Source organism: Carassius auratus, chromosome 30 (genome assembly GCF_003368295.1).
Source record: "Carassius auratus strain Wakin chromosome 30, ASM336829v1, whole genome shotgun sequence".
In the NCBI taxonomy this organism is placed as follows: Eukaryota; Metazoa; Chordata; class Actinopteri; order Cypriniformes; family Cyprinidae; genus Carassius; species Carassius auratus.
Genome location: NC_039272.1, coordinates 11056942 through 11077923, shown reverse-complemented (window position 1 = coordinate 11077923; position 20982 = coordinate 11056942). Strand labels below are relative to the sequence as shown.

The 20982-nt window shown below is 37.3% G+C and overlaps 1 protein-coding gene and 1 pseudogene across 1 annotated transcript in view; one reads left to right on the top strand and one right to left on the bottom strand.

Moving 5' to 3' along the window:
• The first annotated feature begins 6879 nt into the window (after window positions 1-6879).
• On the top strand, window positions 6880-12292 carry LOC113049951 (glutathione hydrolase 6-like; annotated as a pseudogene).
• Window positions 12293-12745: 453 nt separating this feature from the next.
• The window catches only part of LOC113049199 (transmembrane protein 8B-like), a 126385-nt gene continuing 118148 nt past the window's right edge, over window positions 12746-20982 (bottom strand). Inside the window, exon 13 of the mRNA XM_026211344.1 lies at window positions 12746-13857. Coding sequence (XP_026067129.1) covers window positions 13522-13857 — 336 coding nt within the window. The 3' untranslated portion in view covers window positions 12746-13521. The remainder of the gene's footprint in view (window positions 13858-20982) is intronic.

The window sequence follows — 20982 nt, the reverse complement described above, 5'->3', positions numbered from 1 at the left end:
AAGCAATCCATTTAGATTCACTGATTAATTCAGAGACAGTTTTTTTATCATCAATTTTGTTCCATCAAAGTTATTATTGTCAATGATTAATTCACTCAACATATATATTTTTTAAATACACTGATTTGGTCACTGATTTGTTGTTTGAGGTCTTCATTGATTATGATTGATGGACTAGCAGATAACACATTTTTTTAAATACACTGTGTCGTTCAAAACACCAATGTTGTAAGTTGCTCAGATGTGTAGCTGTTGGCTTTGTATAGAAGTATTTCCGCTGGCAAATACAAAGAAACTAACCGCCAATATAATTGTCAAAGCTGTGATTCAGACTACAACAGTCTTGCTCATCAAGTGTTACATATATTCAAAGCATCATTCACACTGATTGTGTATTAATTGTTAGTAGTCTGTTAGCTGAGAGAATCGTTACAAATCGTTCCAGAAGTTTGTGCCCACTCTCAGTATTGTATTCCTATTTAATCTAGTTAAGATGGCATTGTTTGTTCTTATGGGGGAGACACATTCGTTGCATTTGAAGGTAAATAGTTTAAGAATCAATAGGAAGGTCAATGAAGTACGAAAATAAAGTGCAGTGAAGACTGGGATAGAAATATTGATTTCATTGCATACAGCTACGAGGCATGCTCAACAGTTACATAGTGTGTCATGAAGTTAATTATGGTTCTCTTTTGCTGGGGTGTGGGGCAAGGTGACTTTATCAATATCCTTCAGCATGTTTCTCATGTAGTGAAATCAGCTTCTTGTTGGGCTCTAACCCAAGGTGCCATCTTATTTCCTACTGAAATGGCACAAAAACTTTCTCTTTCAATTGGAAAACAGCATCCAACATCCAAACAACAATAAATGATTATTATCCTTAAGGGAAACTGGTAGAAAAATTTGCATTCCTAAGTAACATTTTGATAGACAACTCTGTGTGATTTAGTAATTGCTTTGAGACAAAGAACTCTCCCTAAATAAAATTTGAAATTGAATGACTCTCTGAGGAAATCTTGATAGCTGCAGAATGAAAGGTGATTAACTGCTACTTAGAGGTCTACACAATCTGATTTTTAAGGTTTAGAATTAGCTCTGGGGTGGGATTATGCCAAAACTAAGCTTTGTGATGTAGGTGTAATGATCAGGGGGTTTGAAATACATTTGATATGGGATTCTTCATAAAATATGGAAATATAGATACAGAATATGTTTGGTATTTTACAGGGAGACTAGACATTTTCTTAGTGACTCTACAAAAGTCAGTTTCAGAATAAAATGTACTTTGCAAAAGAAGGTTGGACTATGTCAGCACTTTACAAATGTGCTGTGACTGAAAACACAGGTGCCCAATTGAAAAAGAAAAAAAGAAAGAAAATTCTAGGACATAACCTATACTCCATCCCTGCTCAATATGGCCCACTATTTGGGCCACTGTTGAGGGGGGAGCAATCATAAACTAAATTAAATAAAAATGCTTGCCATGAATGTATATTTCAATAATATTTTTTTCTTTCTATTTTTTTTTATCTATATAGTCTATATAACTACTATATATATATATATATATATATATATATATATATATATATATATATATATACCTTATCTATCTATATATATATATATATATATATATATATATACATATACAGGTGCTGGTCATATAATTACAATATCATCAAAAAGCTGATTTATTTCCCTAATTCCATTAAAAAAGTGAAACTTGTATATTATATTCAGTTATATAACAGTTTGGCCAATAACATGCAGGTATTGTATATAATCGACCAATCGTGGGGATGCGTGTGAGAAGGTGAGATCTAGAGGGAACGATCAAAACGATGCAAATATGAACACGTGTTTGTTCGTTCAATTGACTTGAAGCATCACTGCGCACAAATCCAAAAAATAAAATATAAAAATAAAGTGCGCCACGACGCTTCTAGACGAATGAATAAACACATGAAAGCATGTTGTTCGTTCACGTGTTAGGGGACTTCAGCTCTTCTGCATTCTTGGATCTGGTGTATCGCATCTTCCTCTTCACAATACCCCATAGATTTTCTGAAATCTGCATCTCCATAAAGCTGGTCAGCAGCAGGAGGCATGAAGTGCTCTAAAACTTCCTGGTATACTTTTGTGTTGACCTTGGACCTCAGAAAACACAGTGGACCAACACCAGCAGATGACATTGGACCGCAAACCATCACTGACAGTGGACACTTTACACTGGACCTCAAGCAACGTGGATTGTGTGCCTCTCCTCTCTTCCTCCAGACTCTGTGTAGTGGTTCTTGAAGTATTGACTCCAGCTGCAGTCCACTCTTTGTGAATCTCCCCCACATTTTTTAATGCGTTTTGTTTCACAGTCCTTTCCAGGGTGCGTTTATCCCTATTGCTTGTACACTTTTTTTCTACCACACCTTTTCTTTCCCTTCGCCTCTCTATTAATGTGCTTGGACACAGAGCTCTGTGAACAGCCAGCCTCTTTTACAGTGTCCTTTTGTGTCTTGCCCTCTTTGTGCAAGGTGTCAGTGGTCGTCTTTTAGACAACTGTCAAGTCAGCAGTCTTCCCCATGATTGTGTAGCCTACAGAACTAGACAGAGAGATCATTAAAAGGCTTTGCAGGTGTTTTGAGTTAATTAGCTGATTAGAGTGTGGCACCAGGTGTCTTCAATATTGAACATTTTCACAATATTCAAATTTTCTGAGATACTGAATTTGGGATTTTCCTTAGTTGTCAGTTATAAACATCAAAATTAAAAGAAATAAACATTTGAAACATATCAGTCTGTGTGTAATGAATGAATATAATATATATGATGCAGCTGTGCCATCATAGGAATAAATTACAATATATTAAAAGAAAAAAAAATGTAATAATATTTTACAACGTCTCTGTTTCCAAAAGTTTTTCAAATCAATCAAATAAATTCAGCCTTGGTGAGCATAAGTGACTTATTTTGAACAACAAAACAAATATAGCCAATATAGCACCTTGTGTATCTCCCCAAAATGATGAAATCAATTGTCAATTTTTTGCATTTAAACAAATATTAGTGGATAAATAGTTGTACAGTGGTAAGGGAAAATAGCTGACTAATGCCATTAGTGTCTAAGGAAATGTCTAAGCTAATGTTTACATTTGGCCCCTATTTCTACTGCATTAGATTATTAGACAGTCTGTCTGTCTGTATCTATACAGTAAGTATCTGCATTCTATTTTTAGAGTCTCTAGAATTTCTCATGAACATAGCCAGAACTCAATCCAAATTTTGTGGTATCACTCTAGTAGTTTGAAAAGTGTTGTTAAATGCTAAACTCCCCTTTCATTTTGACAGCTGCCACCACATTTAGTTATAAAAAAAAAAAAAAAAAAAAACGTGCCAAATCCTTTTACCCCTCAATAATTTTCAAATCCTTATTCCCCATATGTACCAGTAGCATGGAGCTTATTCCTCTTGACTTACCAAATGCATCATCACAAAGCTTTAGGAGCAACAGCAGGTCGAAGCCGCGGGCTTTAAACAGGCCATTCTGGGCTGTCCATGGGCTATGATATGATAAACTGCTGAGGAGGCCTTCAAGTCTATCCAATTAAGAGGGGATACAGAATCCTGACTTCAAGGACCAGAAGCAATTACAAATTCTGACAGTAGCCTATTTATTATTAGATCCACATTCATTCCCCTCACGCTTTTTCTTCCTGACTTCATTTAAATCATGAAACATAACTACTAAGCTATTGTCATACAGGTGATATATATTTGCAAATGTCTGTGTCCGAGGTTAGGAATTCATACTGTTGTCACAAGTTTGGTCAATATTGCTTCATGTGTCATACTGGCTGTCATGTTTTGTTGTTCCTGGATTCTTGTGGTTTTAAGGAAATGCTGCATTTACATCCTCATTCTTTGGACTTATATTACAACTGAATTTTTAGGTTTTCTATAGATACTTAATTAAGTCTTATAGCAAAAGGACTACAATAAAATATTGTCTGTGCTAAAATGTAAACCCAAAGCAAGACAATCGCATAGAAATGTGCATTTAATACAGTATGATCCTTAATAAAATTCCAATATTTTGCAGAATATTAATGATATGCAAACAAACTTTATGTTCACAATATTGGAATTAGTTTCAAATTAACAAATACGAATGAAGAAGTTTGATTGAATCTGTTGACAATATATTTGCCTTTTAATTTTGCCTCTTGAGAACTATTTTTCTTATAAAAATAGTTTCTTATAAATAAATAAATAAATAAAGCACCAGGCAATATAAAAAGAGACAAAACTCACAAAGGAGCTGGTGCCAGACAGTTTATCTTACAAACCACCTAACTTCAAAGTCTATTCAAGCACACATAAATTTGATCAAAGAGATTGTACTCCATGGAAACTACTTTTTCTTCTTCTTATAACCCCCCTGCCTCACAATCTTCTAATGTGCTGACATTCAGGGCTGGATAAAGGTGTATCTGAATACCGCTGTAGAGCTACATGTGGAATAGAAGGGGGCAAGTGATACCAAGAGAACAGAGGATATAAACAAATAAAGTCATAGCCACATGAGTGACATTTAAGCCGGTCAGTATTGCTGAGATTCTCAATCTCTCGCTGTATCTTGATATGACAGCGGTTCTCACCATCTCTGCGGGAATTTTATATTCAATTACTCTCTGCATGTTGAAAACCTTCCAGTAAATGTCAAAAAGTAAATAAGGTGGGAAGCCGTGCACCATGATTCCCTTGAAGATGGAGATTTGGAGTCACAGGCTACTATGAAAGGAATATTGAGGCTTATGCTCTTAGCTCGCTTCCATGTCACTGGAACATTGAGCATCAGCACAGACCAACCCCACTGCTTTACCCTGAGCCTCAGCCTTTGTGGAAATAAATAAATAAAATAAAAGCAAAACAAAGCTTTTTAAATGTAGATTATGCCTTTCTGATATAATATACGTGTTAAACTATTGTGTTAGTTGTCACTTGCTGTACTCATTGTGGGTTTGTTTGTCATTTAGCTAGTCTTGGGTTTATTTATTTAGTTTATTTAGGTAAGACATTTTTCTCTTTTTAATTGCACTGCACAGTGAACTACGCACAGTTTATATAGACAAATTTTGGTTAATTAAATTAATGTGAGTTGTCTTGAAACACAATAACTCTGACGTGTATCAGTAGGGTTTGTGCAGTTTTTACCATGGCCTGACTGTCAGGACAAACTGGAAACTGGAGATTTCTAGGTTACTGGAATCAATATTTAAACGACAGATCCAAAATGCACACAGGAAAAATTAGCACTGTTAAAAACAGTATAAAGTACTCGCAAGCAATATGCGAGATGAAAACGACAACTATTCTACCGAAGATGAGGACAATGAAATTACTATAGATTTTCATTTGTAAGTGGCAAAATTAAAGTAAAATTTGCATGACATCTGTTGCGCAAGTTAAATGTCATTTCAAAAGAATCTGCTGTAATGTCAAGTGTATTTTCTCCTATGTTGTGGCTGCTATTTTCATTTAGGTGCTCAATCTAGCCTTCTTAAGACGCGACGCATCACTGCTGTTTGAGGCAATTACTTTGCAGGCAGCGTTTTTGCACAAAGACACCTACAATATTATCTACAACAAAATAGAACAAGTTTTTTGATAACTAAATGAATCTTTAATTACTATAATACTGATTTCTTGCTAGAACATCAAAAGTGCAAAAAGCTGGTCAGAAATATACATTTACACACAAACTATCCACCAAACGCAACTTTCAGAAGCCATTTTTTTTCTTCTTTTTTTTTTTAGCTCAACCTTTACAGAATGGAACGCACAGGATTGTGGGATATCAAAGGCAGTGAAGGATACATCTATGCTGCCTTCAAAATTAGATCAAAAGAAGATACCTCTGGAAACAGGAAGTAAAGCAGAATTTGGATTCAAACATGCCTTGTGCCTTCCTTCCTTGGAATGGCAGGATTTTAGAGTTTTCGGATGCAGAAGCTTTAATGGGATCTTTCAGTTTTTGCCACGTCGAGTCGCTGACAGTGTAGATTGTTTTAATGTTCTCTATATTATTTCACTTATAGATATTCTTTCCAATGAAGAGTTGTGATTCATTTCCTTTAAAAATTTATTTTATAAATACTTACTTAAAATTTACTTTTAATTATCTCATGACAAATAAAATTAAAATCAACAACCTAAAAAAATATACATATAATAACAAAATAACAGTTGACAAAATGGTTGGAATGATTTAGGGAAATGTTATGTTTTAAAAAAAGCTGGAAACCATGATAACTGTGTCATAAAAGTAGCCTAGCTCTTGCACAAGTCATGTGAATTCATTCAAAAACTTTGTTTGAGTAACAGACTGGAATTTATAAAATTTCCATCATCTATGCTTGAAAATTTCAATTTTCATCTGCATTCAGACCGAAGAAGTAAATGCTGCATGTTTTTTATGCGTCTGAACAGATATGAACAGCATGAATATAACAGATTTTTCATTTTTGGGTGAACTTTTCGCTGTCCAGCTGTGCAGTATTCTTGTTATCAGCCACAAAGAACAAAGTGATAAGCTGGCTACCATCATACTCACAGAAACATCACAGAAAAGCAAAAACTCCTTTATATTTGAGCTTTGTGAATACTGCTCCTGCAGACTCCACATTGTAATAGTTTTTACAATATACAGGCTGTTCATCAATCAGCAAGGAACCTGTATCAGGGTCACAGGGGATGTAATTCTTCTGGGAATAATTTTTGGATTTGTGATCTATGAGTGGAATGGCTGTTGGCCTGAAATTGAGGAGTGTCTGATCCTGTGAAATCATCAAGGCACTGACAAGACACATACGATTTCTGAGGATGAAGACCACAAACACCACCATGAACACCTTCAAGATGATGGTGTCCACAATGACCACAAAGATGGAGATCATCATGATGATCATGATAGTCACACTCATGATCACAGTCAATCGCTTTACCACAGTGCTGCTATCATCACAGACTCTGGCAAGACTCCTTTCATTAGTAATTATAATACTAACAAATATGTGTATTGTGGCATATAATCCTTAAATATGTATCAAATATGTCTCCTGTCCTGTGTGACTTATAGCAAACTGCTCCAGTATTGGTAAGGAGCTTCTTCGGGAGTGAGGGAATGTGGTCGATGCAGGAATTGCTGCTTTACTCTGCCTAGGAGTTGTTCATCCACAAACCGCTGGATTAGGTCAGTAATAGTATCATGCACTTTTCAACACTTCACTTCTACAAATCAAAGGTTTCAGTGCCACAGTCTTGGTTGATTACAGGCTTCGATTGCTTAAACACTATAACCAGGCTGTGGAACTAAAATTTCAAGACCAAAAAGCCATTTATTAAAAAGCACAACCATTTCCCTAAACTATAAATGAATCCGATTTGTTTAACTGTCACTGCAAAACTACATACAAATCCCTTCATTTCTCATTGCCTAGACCATGTTGTCATATAGAAAGCACTAGAATTTCATATTGTTCACTCAAGTCATCATAGTTTGAGATCAATTAGCACACAGATACCCACGTGGAAACACTAAAGATAAAAGAGGCAAAGTCAGTTCATTCAGTTTTGGAGCAATAGGAATAGAAAGTGTGCAAATGTATACACATGTTCATGATGTGAAAAGTTCATTGAGGGGGAGAACCACAAGCAACAACTTATTACTGGTTTTTGTTTTTGGTTTTTGTAGTATTGTTTTGAATTTATCTCACAGGTGTGTAAGGGTTTGTTGTAGTGTGTGTGATGTCTGAGGGCAAAGTTTGGTTTTCCAAGAGGAGTGGTTTTGAGTGTAGAGCTTCATTTTGACTTGAAAATAGAATTTGGGGAATTGGGTGAGACGTTATGGATTTGTGCTTACTGTTTTGACAATGAGGAATAGTTTCAAGAAATGTGTTTTAAGCAATCAAGAAAAACTGTAAAACAAAAAGTACAATACTGTGTTGTAGTCGAGACCACCACATTGGGGTCTGAGCCAAGACCCAGACCACTAAACTGTTAAGCCGGAGTCAAGAATAAGCATTGACTCAAACATGGTTTTTGTCTTGACTTGGACTTGAATGAGTTGGTCTCGACTACAACACTGCCATTGTTATTAACATTCGTAATTGATTTTGAGATTTATCAATGATTTCTAGCTCTTTCTGATGCATGATGTAATTTCCTGAAATCTGCTGAGCTTTAATGTTTAATTTGAGCAAGTTTTGGTCGAAGTGTTATGCATTTCAAATGGTTTTAGTGAGTGGTTTTTAAGACTGTTTCTTTAGATGTAAAATAATGTTTATGAAAGGTTATAGAAATTAACCATGGAAAAAGCCAATTAACAATATAAAACCACTCCTACATGAATATTTGATCAGTTTAGACTCAAATGCATACTGTTTGTTGTTAACATCTACGACTGATTAGCATCGCATTTGCCTTTCACAAGGTTACTAAAAGCATAAACAAATCTTTGAGGCTGCTGAATGATTCATTTGTGCTTCCCGTTTCTTCGAAGTGGAGTGTTTTCTGCAATTTTGTACAATCACCCTACAAGATCATTTAAAGTGATACATGACACCTCTCAGAAGTTGCCCACATATGGTGCTCCCTCATTATTGCAGGGCCTTCGACCTCTGTACTCCAACTATGGGCAATTAGAATGGAGTCGACTTTTCGAGGGCGCTACGAAACTCACTAAAGAGGGTTTCCTTATCGATGGAATCCTCTCTAGGGCTTTAGAAACCCACAAGGACAAAATACTCCAGTCAAGACTGTGCGATCTGTTCTGCGATACGACTGGCTGTGTGAAATCAGAGGGCGAGCGTGTTGCCAACGGGAATCTATCAAAACTTTTGCTGAGCATCAGCCTAAATAGCTCCCATTTCCCGGAAAAACCTGGCCGTAAAATTGGCTCAAGACACATCTGAAGCAGAGAAGACCGGCTTTCCTTGCTGCTGCTCAGGTCAGAGGCAGAGAAATCAATGAGCCCCTTATCGTGGCAGAGGAGAAATACAGCATTCTTTAAGCCCCCAACCAGTTCACAGGTAGAATGGTATCCAATAAATAAGATCGAGTCAGAGAGCAAAACCTCACTTTTCAGGAGCCACAGTTATCTCGGTAATGTCTTTTCCTCTTATAATGCCCTCCTAAATTTGGCGAATGAATTCTTCAACACAAACCAGAGAGAGATTTTCACATGAAATACCATAAATAGACATGTAGGAATCCTTGATAGTCACGGCAATTTCATAGTAATCTCCACCTCGCTCAACAGCACATGGGGATCCGGGCAATACTTAACAAGTGGCAGACTGATTCTCAATGGCTTTACCTCAAACATCACTCAGGAGATTTATTTTAGTTTTCCTCTAGTGTTAAGTATAACTGAAGATGGGGTGGATGAATATGGACAGAAATTACATGTAAAAAATGCTTTATGCACTTTAAGAGCATTGCACATACTCCAAGATTTACGACATGTAACATATCTTTCTTAAATATGTACATGCATGTGTGTGTTTTTACTGTATATATAGATAATACATATACACTGTACACACACACATTATGCAAACAAAAACTTTTATTTTTTGATGCGATTAATTGCGATAATAAATTAATGTTTGACAGCACTAATGTGAATGTAATTTGTGTTTATTGTACTTGTGTTGTAAGATTATTTAAAAAAAAATAAAAATGCAATACTGTTTTTCACCCAGTCAAGTTACATCCTTAACATTCTCTCCTTTTAAAAAAGCAGCTTGTTCTCAAATTCCTTTCTGAAATATAATTATTTGGATTTTTTTTTTTTTTGTATTGTCTTATGAATCAAAGCTTATGCAGTGCACACAAACCCTAAGAGGTTAATCGATTTTAATGAAACTGATGAAAGAAGAAGAACTGCTGCTTTATAACAATGTTTTTTGAAAACGGTCAGTTACCAACAAATGTATTTGTGTAGTATTCTGCTCTTAAATTCTTGACTAGTATGTTTATGTGAAGGTTATTTGTTTTTGGACTTGCTGATGTCAGATTTATGTGATTATTTACGTGAATTCATGTGAGATTTTAACGATTTGTGTGAGAGTTTATGATTTGTGGGATAAAAAGCTTTTTTTGTTGTTGTTGTAAAATCTCATAAGAAAACATAACTATTTTATGCAGTGACAGTTTTGTATGAATTTGTACGATGTGAAATATATATGGAAATGTATGATTTTTAGGGGGAAAGGGCCACCCCCAAACCTAACTGTAAGTGGAGTATAAACACTACCTATGAAAATGTCCGAATGACAGTTTATACAGAATCACAACCAATTTGGTGAAAAATATTTATAAAGGTTTTTTTTTTCTTTTTTTTCCTCAAGAGTACAATAGGTTAATATTTTGTGCTGGTGCAAAAGAGCTCAATGCTGCAGAAGCAGATTTTGTGATTGTAAAAATATCTGGTGGTCTATCTTCTTTGTGCTGATTTGCTGCACTGTCAGTTTTGATTTAAGTTCTTTTGCTTTTCCTCTCATCGTTTGGGTTATGAGCCAGGAATTATGAGCAGAATACATCAAGACTCTCCCATTTTTGTTTCAGAATCTGTCATTATAGTTTAATGCTGGAGTGTGTTCATTTTCTCTTTTAAAATACTTTATCCTAGCCCAGCTTATTGAAAAATGTATTTATAGTTAATACTATAGTGTTTTTGAACCATGCTATAGTAAAGTACTTGAATTAATTTGTTGTGGTAATTCTATAGTTGCTGTGGTAATATAACAGTTATAGTAATATAAGCAAATTACTTTACCCAATACTGTACTACGTTTTCTACAACTATAGGGTATATTGTAAAATAGACTTAAGTTTACTGTAGTAAAAACTAAAGGATACTACAGTATTTATTACAGTTTATCAGTTCTATATACGACAGTATGCTTTAGCATTCATTAACAAAGTGTTGTAAATACTATAATGTATACAGTATAATACACTTTACTGTAGTATGGTTCAAAACCAGCCCAAAAACAGTAATACTGGCTCATCCATTGTGATTAGATTTTGGCAGGACCATCAGTTTATTCAACCAGTAGCAGACAAGGGAAGTGTAAGGAAACCTGTAAGGTTACGATCATCGTTTTTTGCAATTCTGTTTGATGACAGATTTTAATGTCTGCTAAAACCACTACTTTCTCTCTCATTACTACTGAAATAACAGCACACAAATGAATGCACAAAACATGGGGCAAACCTGCAGGTTTCACTGATTTCTCTATGCACATACTATGATATGCACGTATGCCAAAAATGCAAGACTTGAATAACATGCATGTATAATAAAATGTAAAATAGAAATGCACTACACTTTATGTTTTTCACTTGTGAAATGTTTAAAATGACTTTATTCATACTGTATGTGTTGAATTGATTGCATTAAAATGCTTTACAGTTTTTTTGGAGTTAGTCGTGTCCTGTTCAACCACTATGCTTCATGTGTCAAAGTGTGTGTCAGGCTTAAGTGTCACTCGTTCATTGGACTAATTTGTGTGCTGTCATTCTGCCCTCAGTGGCTGCAAACAAATTCATGTGCATATCTTAATTAAAACACGTTACGCTGCTCCTCCCGTTTGCGATGCTGCTGTCAGTACAGACTCCTGCTGAGCCACTTCCTTTGCAATGCAGATACTCAGACATTTACTGAAAGAGCATGGATTAGATCATAATTTTAATACCATGTCCTAATTACACTGCAAATTGTGGCAGAGGACATTTTGTGAATCGAAAATGATTTTGAATGAGTGAAATAAATGGTTTTCATAAGCTCAGAGGCCTACGTCGTTTACCTACTCACCATCTAGAAACCACAGCCAATCTGACTGTGTCCCCCATCTCGGTGTGACATCTCTCATCCATTCCCATTTTGACTTGAAATATTGCAAAAGATTGCACTGACTCATGACAGAGCCTTAGCGAATATGTTATGTGAGGAGAAATGAGCATATAGTGCCAAATGGCAAAAAGCTCAATATCAACACAAACCACAAAATCACACAAGATCAAGTTTAGAGAGGCCTTGATTTGTCTGTGGATGTGGGAGGGCACACAGTATATGCAATGAACACACTAGGGTTTATAGATCACTGTTGCAAAACTATTTTAAGTAAACCAAAGTACATCTTCTTCTTTTTTTTCTTTACAGCAACTTTGCCCATATCAGGGCAATGATTTAACTTCAGTTCGAATCACTGGATGTCCTTTCAATTAAAAGGGGCTACTTTGTTCAACAAACTGCACAAATGTTGAATGCACAAAGGAAAATACTGATAATTATTCATTAACAAGTAGCATGGCAGATGATTCATACCCAGTCAAAGGCAGATATGACAGATGAATTGTACCATTGTCTAGTGTCAAGACAAAAAAAAAAAAAAAAAAAAACTCCACGTTGTTTAAGAGTGATGTGTGATATGAAAGCACATATGCCTTGAACTTTAAAACACACATACATACAGAAGTTGATATGAAGGTTGACATGATATGAAGTTAGGAGTTAGGAGGACATTATTTATTTAAAAATGGGTTTTGGTTCCCAGAGGCCCCTGTTTGTGGTTTCTCGTCTCTTAAATATATCAGAGTATAACAGCAGTCTGGTGTGTCAATTTCAAGAAGTAACACATCACTTCTTACACCTAGCAAAATAAAGAATATGATTTGATACAGAAAAAATAAAATGTTTATTTGCTTTAGCTTTAAAATGTCTCCCTCTGATCCTCACTAGGTAAATACAACAGGAAATATGAGGTTATTTATCTGAGGTTTCATATTAAAACCTGGTCTTGGCAATGGACACTTTCCTAAACCCTCTATAAATCAACAATCAATAATGCTGCAAAGGCAATACAATGCAATCCAAAGTACAATCAGACATTCCACTGGAAACAACTATACTATACATGTACACATTGTGACTGGATCATAACTATACTTATATTTAAAAAAATGTACAGTATCACATTTTTTTGTGTCTCAGTGCAAAAGATGTTTAGAAAGGAAACTAAAAAAGCAGTGCTCTTGATACATCCACATAATGTTCTTCCTTTGCATCCTCTAAACACAATAAAACATTTGGTCATTTGAGTGCCAGAAAACAATGAATAAATTAAATGACACATTTTTCAATTTTACAGTCACTGTCAATAGCAGCAGAACAATCAGCTCAGACGGTTTAAAATAACGCACTAATAACAGTGCATCGCTGTACTGACACAAACCATTCCCAGATACTAACAATGCAAACGATATTAACGATAATAGTAATCCAAATAACGATGACAAAAACTTGTACGTATATGCAAGAGCGCGTGTATGTCTGTGTGTGTTTCGGTCAAAATTATTTACAGTGCATCAGTAAGTTCTCTGGCTTTGTTTTCCGTGTTTTTATATTCCAAAGGAAGGAGAAGAAAGGCAAATAAAAGTCCATGTTGCTAAACATCATCAGCTGGTGCATATGCTATTGATGGTAATGATCGCTGGGTCCACCAGTCCCATCTCCTCGTGCTCGTTCACACAGAGCTGGTAGCCGCAGCCTCGCCGCCGCTTTAGGGGAGTGACTTTCACGTCAGGTTTGGCACGAGGCGGCAGAAGGAAGCCCACGCTCCCGGCGATGAGCATGTGCCAGATGCTGTGGATGTAGAAGTAGTTCTCCTCCGTCTCCACGAAGGCGTATAAGGCCACCGCTGATGTGGCGATGGTGGTTCCAGGGAACAAGAAAAAGACCCATCGCTTCCAGGTCGGGGGGTAACAGCGGCGCCGGCGGATGGTGCGCACAGTCTGAAGAACAAAAAAGACGGAGACACAGTCAGTCATGAATAAATCAGCACAGTCTAAAACGCATGAGAAAGATGCATGAATTAATAAGACACACAAGCCAATCAAGTTCACCGATTGTGGTCATCTCAAAGACAGTTAACAGTTAAGCATTACTGTTTTTACTTCAAACTCATTGTAAAAATGTTTAAAAAGTATTAAAGCTGATTATACTTTTTACTGTACACTGTAAATTATACTGTACATAAATTTATTTTTCTTGGTCAGTAGCTAAACACACTTCTGGAAGCCCATTTCTGCCACTGCTTTGGTAAATCTTTATTGTGACAAAGTCATAGTTATGACAAATAAGTTTAATGGAGAATTTTCCCCTCAATTATGACTTTGTATTTGGTTTGACTTCCATAATTCCTTTTTATGTCAGAATTTGTACTTTTTCACATTCATGATATGACGTTTTGTCAAAAAATAACACTTTTGTATAGCTTTCTTTCTTTTCTTTTTTTAATGTGGCAAAAATAGGTTTCCATAGTTGGGTAACTTGATTTAACCCAATGTAAGAGTAGCAAAAACTCATTCAACAAACTTTTAATTTAGCATTGCTGTTAGCATTCACAATGAATTTTGACCTAATATTTAATCTGTATTTAATAAGCACATTTGCAATGGATCCTAACAGTCAGTGAAAAAAAATTATAATAATAAAATAAAAAACCTCACAGGGTACAAGTGGACTGACCAAAATAAGACAGACTGACCCAAATATGACTGTTTTAACAGTATTTAAAACACCCATTTTATAACTTACAATAATAAAAAACATTTTAATCCAGTTGGCTCAGATATCTGAACTCGCCCCATTAGATTTAGTGCCCATGATGTTTCTGCAGACCCATAAAGACATACACGAGCTGCTGCTATTAGAGCTCGTTCTGAATGTACACAGTTATAAAGGTGGACATACAATTTACAGACTTCATAGGAATTCAATTCTCCAGCTTGTAGGGACCCTGATATTTATGAAGACTGTAAAGCATGCTGTCCTCCCACACTTCACACCACATGTTCTTCACACCACTCATGCTCCTACTAATGCCATTACACGGTATTCATCTATCAGCTGAGTGTAGAGAAACACTGTTTAACAGATGTGTAACACAGATTAACAAATGTAAACTCTACGGTTAGAACTGGAGAGGCTTTTTTGCACACTTGTCACTAGTTTGTGTCCATCAGATTTGCTCTACCACTTATTGATGTTCTCCTTGTCATTATTAAACTTCCTCCTGTCCTGCCAGGGCAGAGATTGAAATTCTATGCTTTTCTCCCTGTCTGTCATGACATTTCAATTATAATGTTCCACTGGTTGACGACATGTAGACTAGAACTTTGCCCCAGGTTACAATTTTATAGCCATGGTATGAATTTTAACTATGAAAAACTGTCTTATACGGCTGAGGGAATAAAGAATGGGAGCTCTAGCACACACTCAAAGCCAGTGTTTAATATCCTATGACAGTATAGCAAGCCGCAGGATTTAAAAAGCAAGGGCCCGAAATGCCCGAGATGCTTTAAATCTCATGATTCTACATTGTTACTGCTGTCAAGCATGTAGAGCAGTCAATCAAACACACACACACACACACACACACACTCAGGCGACTGCTGATGACTCAATCACATTTCTCCTGCATATAGAAAGGTGTGGGTCCTCTATGACATTGCAAATCTCATATTCCTCTGATAACTGATTCGACTCCAGCTTTTGCCGGCTTCCTGTGCAATTTCAAAACCGAAGTTACTTAAGTTTGTGAAACTTTACAATTGCTGAACAATTGCATTTCTTGTCCTCATTTCTTGTCACATTACAGTCACATACTTCAGAAGATCCTTATCTGAGAATGTACCGGAAAGCCTTCAAAGCCATTATGTATATTCTGTCATTTCCATACATTGGAGAAAGCACTCACTGAATCCTTTCTTACGGCGATTTTGCAAGTTTATTGAATTTACTGCTTGTGTGGCCTTGAGAGTGATTTTACATGCATTTCTTTGTCAAAAATACATTTGATTGATTTTCCTGGTGACAGTTCAGCTTTGATTTAATCCGTGTTTATGACAACACCCATTCATTTGATTAAAGTTTTGTCTTTAAAGACACTTAAGAGGTAGAAACATTCCTCAGATTCACTGTGCTCTTTTAAAGGGCTGCAACTTATCCATGTTTTCCTCTAAATGAGAACCTGTAATACACAGCTTGTTTTAAATATTAATAATAATAATGATAATAATAAATTAAACAACAACAACAATAATAATAATAAATACACATTACTATTAAGTTTTATTATTACTTATATTACTTATATTATTACTACATTAATGGTCAAGTAGAAATATTCCCTTAATGTGACAAATGCACATTTTACTTGAAATGTACAGCACATATAAATCTATCTATCTATCTATCTGTCCGTCTGTCCGTCTGCCTGCCTGCCTGCCTGCCTGCCTGTCTGTCTGTCTGTCTGTCTGTCTATGTGTCTGTTTGTCTGTCTGTCTATGTGTCTGTCTGTCTGTCTGTCTGTCTGTCTGCCTGCCTGCCTGCCTGCCTGTCTGTCTGTCTGTCTGTCTGTCTGTCTGTCTGTCTGTCTGTCTGTCTGTCTGTCTGTCTGTCTGTCTGTCTGTCTGTCTGTCTGTCTGTCTATGTGTCTGTCTGTCTGTCTGTCTGCCTGCCTGCCTGCCTGCCTGTCTGTCTGTCTGTCTGTCTGTCTGTCTGTCTGTCTGTCTGTCTGTCTGTCTATGTGTCTGTCTGTCTGTCTATGTGTCTGTCTGTCTGTCTATGTGTCTGTCTGTCTGTCTGCCTGCCTGCCTGTCTGTCTGTCTGTCTGTCTGTCTGTCTGTCTATGTGTCTGTCTGTCTGTCTATGTGTCTGTCTGTCTGTCTATGTGTCTGTCTGTCTGTCTGCCTGCCTGCCTGTCTGTCTGTCTGTCTGTCTGTCTGCCTGTCTGTCTGCCTGTCTGTCTGTCTATCCTTACTTAAAATTTGCCTTTGTTACAGTATGGTGGTATATACAGTATTGTTCAAAATAATAGCAGTACAATGTGACTAACCAGAATAATCAAGGTTTTTAGTATATTTTTTATTGCTACGTGGCAAACAAGTTACCAGTAGGTTCAGTAGATTGTCAGAAAACAAACAAGACCCAGCATTCATGATATGCACGCTCTTAAGGCTGTGCAATTGGGCAATTAGTTGAAAGGGGTGTGTTCAAAAAAATAGCAGTGTCTACCTTTGACTGTACAAACTCAAAACTATTTTGTACAAACATTTTTTTAGCATTTTTTTAACATTTTCCTGTGAATCACTAAACTAATATTTAGTTGTATGACCACAGTTTTTTAAAACTGCTTGACATCTGTGTGGCATGGAGTCAACCAACTTGTGGCACCTCTCAGCTGTTATTCCACTCCATGATTATTTAACAACATTCCACAATTCATTCACATTTGTTGGTTTTGCTTCAGAAACAGCATTTTTGATATCACCCCACAAGTTCTCAATTGGATTAAGGTCTGGAGATTGGGCTGGCCACTCCATAACATTAATTTTGTTGGTTTGGAACCAAGACTTTGCCCGTTTACTAGTGTGTTTTGGGTCATTGTCTTGTTGAAACAACCATTTCAAGGGCATGTCCTCTTCAGCATAGGGCAACATGACCTCTTCAAGTATTTTAACATATGCAAACTGATCCATGATCCCTGGTATGCGATAAATAGGCCCAACACCATAGTAGGAGAAACATGCCCATATCATGATGCTTGCACCTCCATGCTTCACTGTCTTCACTGTGTACTGTGGCTTGAATTCAGAGTTTGGGGGTCGTCTCACAAACTGCCTGTGGCCCTTGGACCCAAAAAGAACAATTTTACTCTCATCAGTCCACAAAATGTTCCTCCATTTCTCTTTAGGCCAGTTGATGTGTTCTTTGGCAAATTGTAACCTCTTCTGCACATGCCTTTTTTTTAACAGAGGGACTTTGCGGGGGATTCTTGAAAATAGATTAGCTTCACACAGACGTCTTCTAACTGTCACAGTACTTACAGGTAACTCCAGACTGTCTTTGATCATCCTGGAGGTGATCATTGGCTGAGCCTTTGCCATTCTGGTTATTCTTCTATCCATTTTGATGGTTGTCTTCCGTTTTCTTCCACGTCTCTCTGGTTTTGCTCTCCATTTTAAGGCATTGGAGATCATTTTAGCTGAACAGCCTATCATTTTTTGCACCTCTTTATAGGTTTTCCCCTCTCCAATCAACTTTTTAATCAAAGTACGCTGTTCTTCTGAACAATGTCTTGAACGACCCATTTTCCTCAGCTTTCAAATGCATGTTCAACAAGTGTTGGCTTCATCCTTAAATAGGGGCCACCTGATTCACACCTGTTTCTTCACAAAATTGATGACCTCAGTGATTGAATGCCACACTGCTATTTTTTTGAACACACCCCTTTCAACTAATTCAACTAATTGCCCAATTGCACAGCCTTAAGAGCGTGCATATCATGAATGCTGGGTCTCATTTGTTTTCTGACAATCTACTGAACCTACTGGTAACTTGTTTGCCACGTAGCAATAAAAAATATACGAAAAACCTTGATTATTCTGGTTAGTCACATTGTACTGCTATTATTTTGAACAATACTGTATACCTGTGTTGTCCCTTAAAAAATAATATTATTTGGTGTAATCTAGTTTAATCATATTAACTAGTCACATTAACAAAATAATGAATAAAAAACAGTTCATTTAGACAGATGACAAAACATTTTTAGAGTGTATGCAAATATCAGTATCATTATGAGTTTATAATGAGTTCTACAGCTCAAACCATTAGGAGAAAGAAACATCCTGCCCTCTGTCAACATTTCCCCACTCATTAATCTCCAGGCACATAACAGGTGCATGTTGCAAAAGGACAGAATGAAATGGATTAGCTCTAAATGTGACACTTAACTGATGGGCCTAGACTGAACCAACCCAAACACACAACAACAAAACAACACTTCACACTGGTGCACATCACAGCAAACCCCATATGTTCTCGTCTTCATGTCGCATGCTGTTTATTGATGAGGATTATTCTCAAAATGTGCTTGACTCCTATATGTTTCTTTTGAGTTGCATTGAAATTTATTGTCGTTTATATGTACAATTATAAGGCTGCTGTTTTGACAGTAGGGTTGGAATCCAACACCCACAGTCCTGACCACATCCTTAAACAGTACAGGCTGCTTATGAGATGGATCACACTTATTTAACCACCTCTGAGGGATAAGCACTAATACATTTATAAAGAATTCATCGGTCATGCAGGATATACCTTCAGATATTGATTAGATGACACATGAATCAATGATGCCTGGACACAATCTGAAACATGGTGCTTCACGCCTCAAATCTGGTTAGCATGCTTTTGGAGCATTGAAATGCAGAGCAAAATGTATTATTAGCCCACAATCTACTCAGCATAATTGCTTACGTTTTGAGCAGTTATTTATCATTCTGTCTGTGAAATGCTGCATCATGCATGAAGCTCAGACAGTATATTCATATCACAGAATAGAAGCTTATTAACTAGAAACGTCTCGGTTATTCCTGATGGAGGGAATGGAGACTTTATGTCCGTTAAGAACCGAGACATTCCCTATCTGTCAGTCACTTCAAGTTATGTTGATGCCGACATTAGGGGTCTATGAAAAGCACCACAACCTGAACCCCATCACAACCCTATGCATGGCAAATGTTGACAAGGAGGCACTTGTCAGACAAATGTTACGCAAAGTTCATAACCTTTCCACCGCCGAAGTCTTTGACAGTGCCGCCGAACACTCCCGCCTGGGAGATGGGAGCATCAAGAAAGCGCACTTTGTTGATGTCGCTCATTTCAGCAAGGCTGTGCCATAGATTGCACTCTTGGGCCACAAGTGTGGACCTTAATCACCCAGAGAACGAAGTCGGTCGTCAAGCACAGCTCCTGCATTAACCCCGGGTAGATACTACCGTTATGCATTTGTTTGAGTGCCTTGGCATGATGGACCTGCAGGATAACCATGGCATGCAGGGCAGAGGTGGCTTGGCCCACAGCACTGTAAGCTGTGGTGGTGAGAGCCGCCGTCAGCTTACCGACATTGGATGGGAGACGAGGGCGATTCCTCCATGTGGTGTCAAATCTGAATCTGACTCTGCGGACAATTGTCCATCCCCCGATGCCATGATTTTCATTTGATCCTTGTATCGGTACACCGAATTATATGCTGGGCACGTAGTGAGATGGCACAGCAGAATCACTGGGGAGCCACACAGGACAGATGCTGTAGAAGGTGTAAGAGGTTTATGGCGATGGAGAGGCTCTCACTGCAACCCTCAGATCCCCCAGAGCACTAGCCGATAGTTCTCTGCTTGTGGCAGAGAAACCATCACAGGAAGTGACAGAGGGAGCCCCTCCCATCCCTGTGAGGAGAGAGAGGTGTGAACACAGCGATCCCATGGTCACACATTCACAGTAAACGCATGAACCATCCACGAACGCAACTTAAGTGTGCTGGATGCCCAGACACCAAAGCCAACAATCATGTCTGCTGACAAAGAATAGGAAATTACCACAACCAAGAGGACACGGACAGAATGGCGTCTTTAAAAATACATGTACAGTCCGTGATCAGACACTGCTCTTTTAGATAAGGCACCTAGGGGAATTGCTGAATTAACAGGGACACCGTTGATTGTGCTGTAATGCCACCTAGAACAGCCTCTTCTTCCAGCACCAGAGAGAAATCGCCTGGTTAATCACAAACTGTGATTATTCACTTGGCCCCAAAGCAAAAATCTGATGAGTGGATGTACTATTTATACCCGTATGAACAGTGAGTGGCTCAGGTATGCAAAATCCACTAGCCATATTCACTGGCATTTCATCAGAGAGGATTCGGGCTCCCATGTAAGACCCCTAATGTCAACATCGTCATAGCTTGAAGTGACCAACAGACAATTAACTAGTTTCCATTGGAGCCATTATCCACAAATGGAGAAACTTGGAATAGTGGTGAACCTTCCCAGGAGTAGCTGACCTAC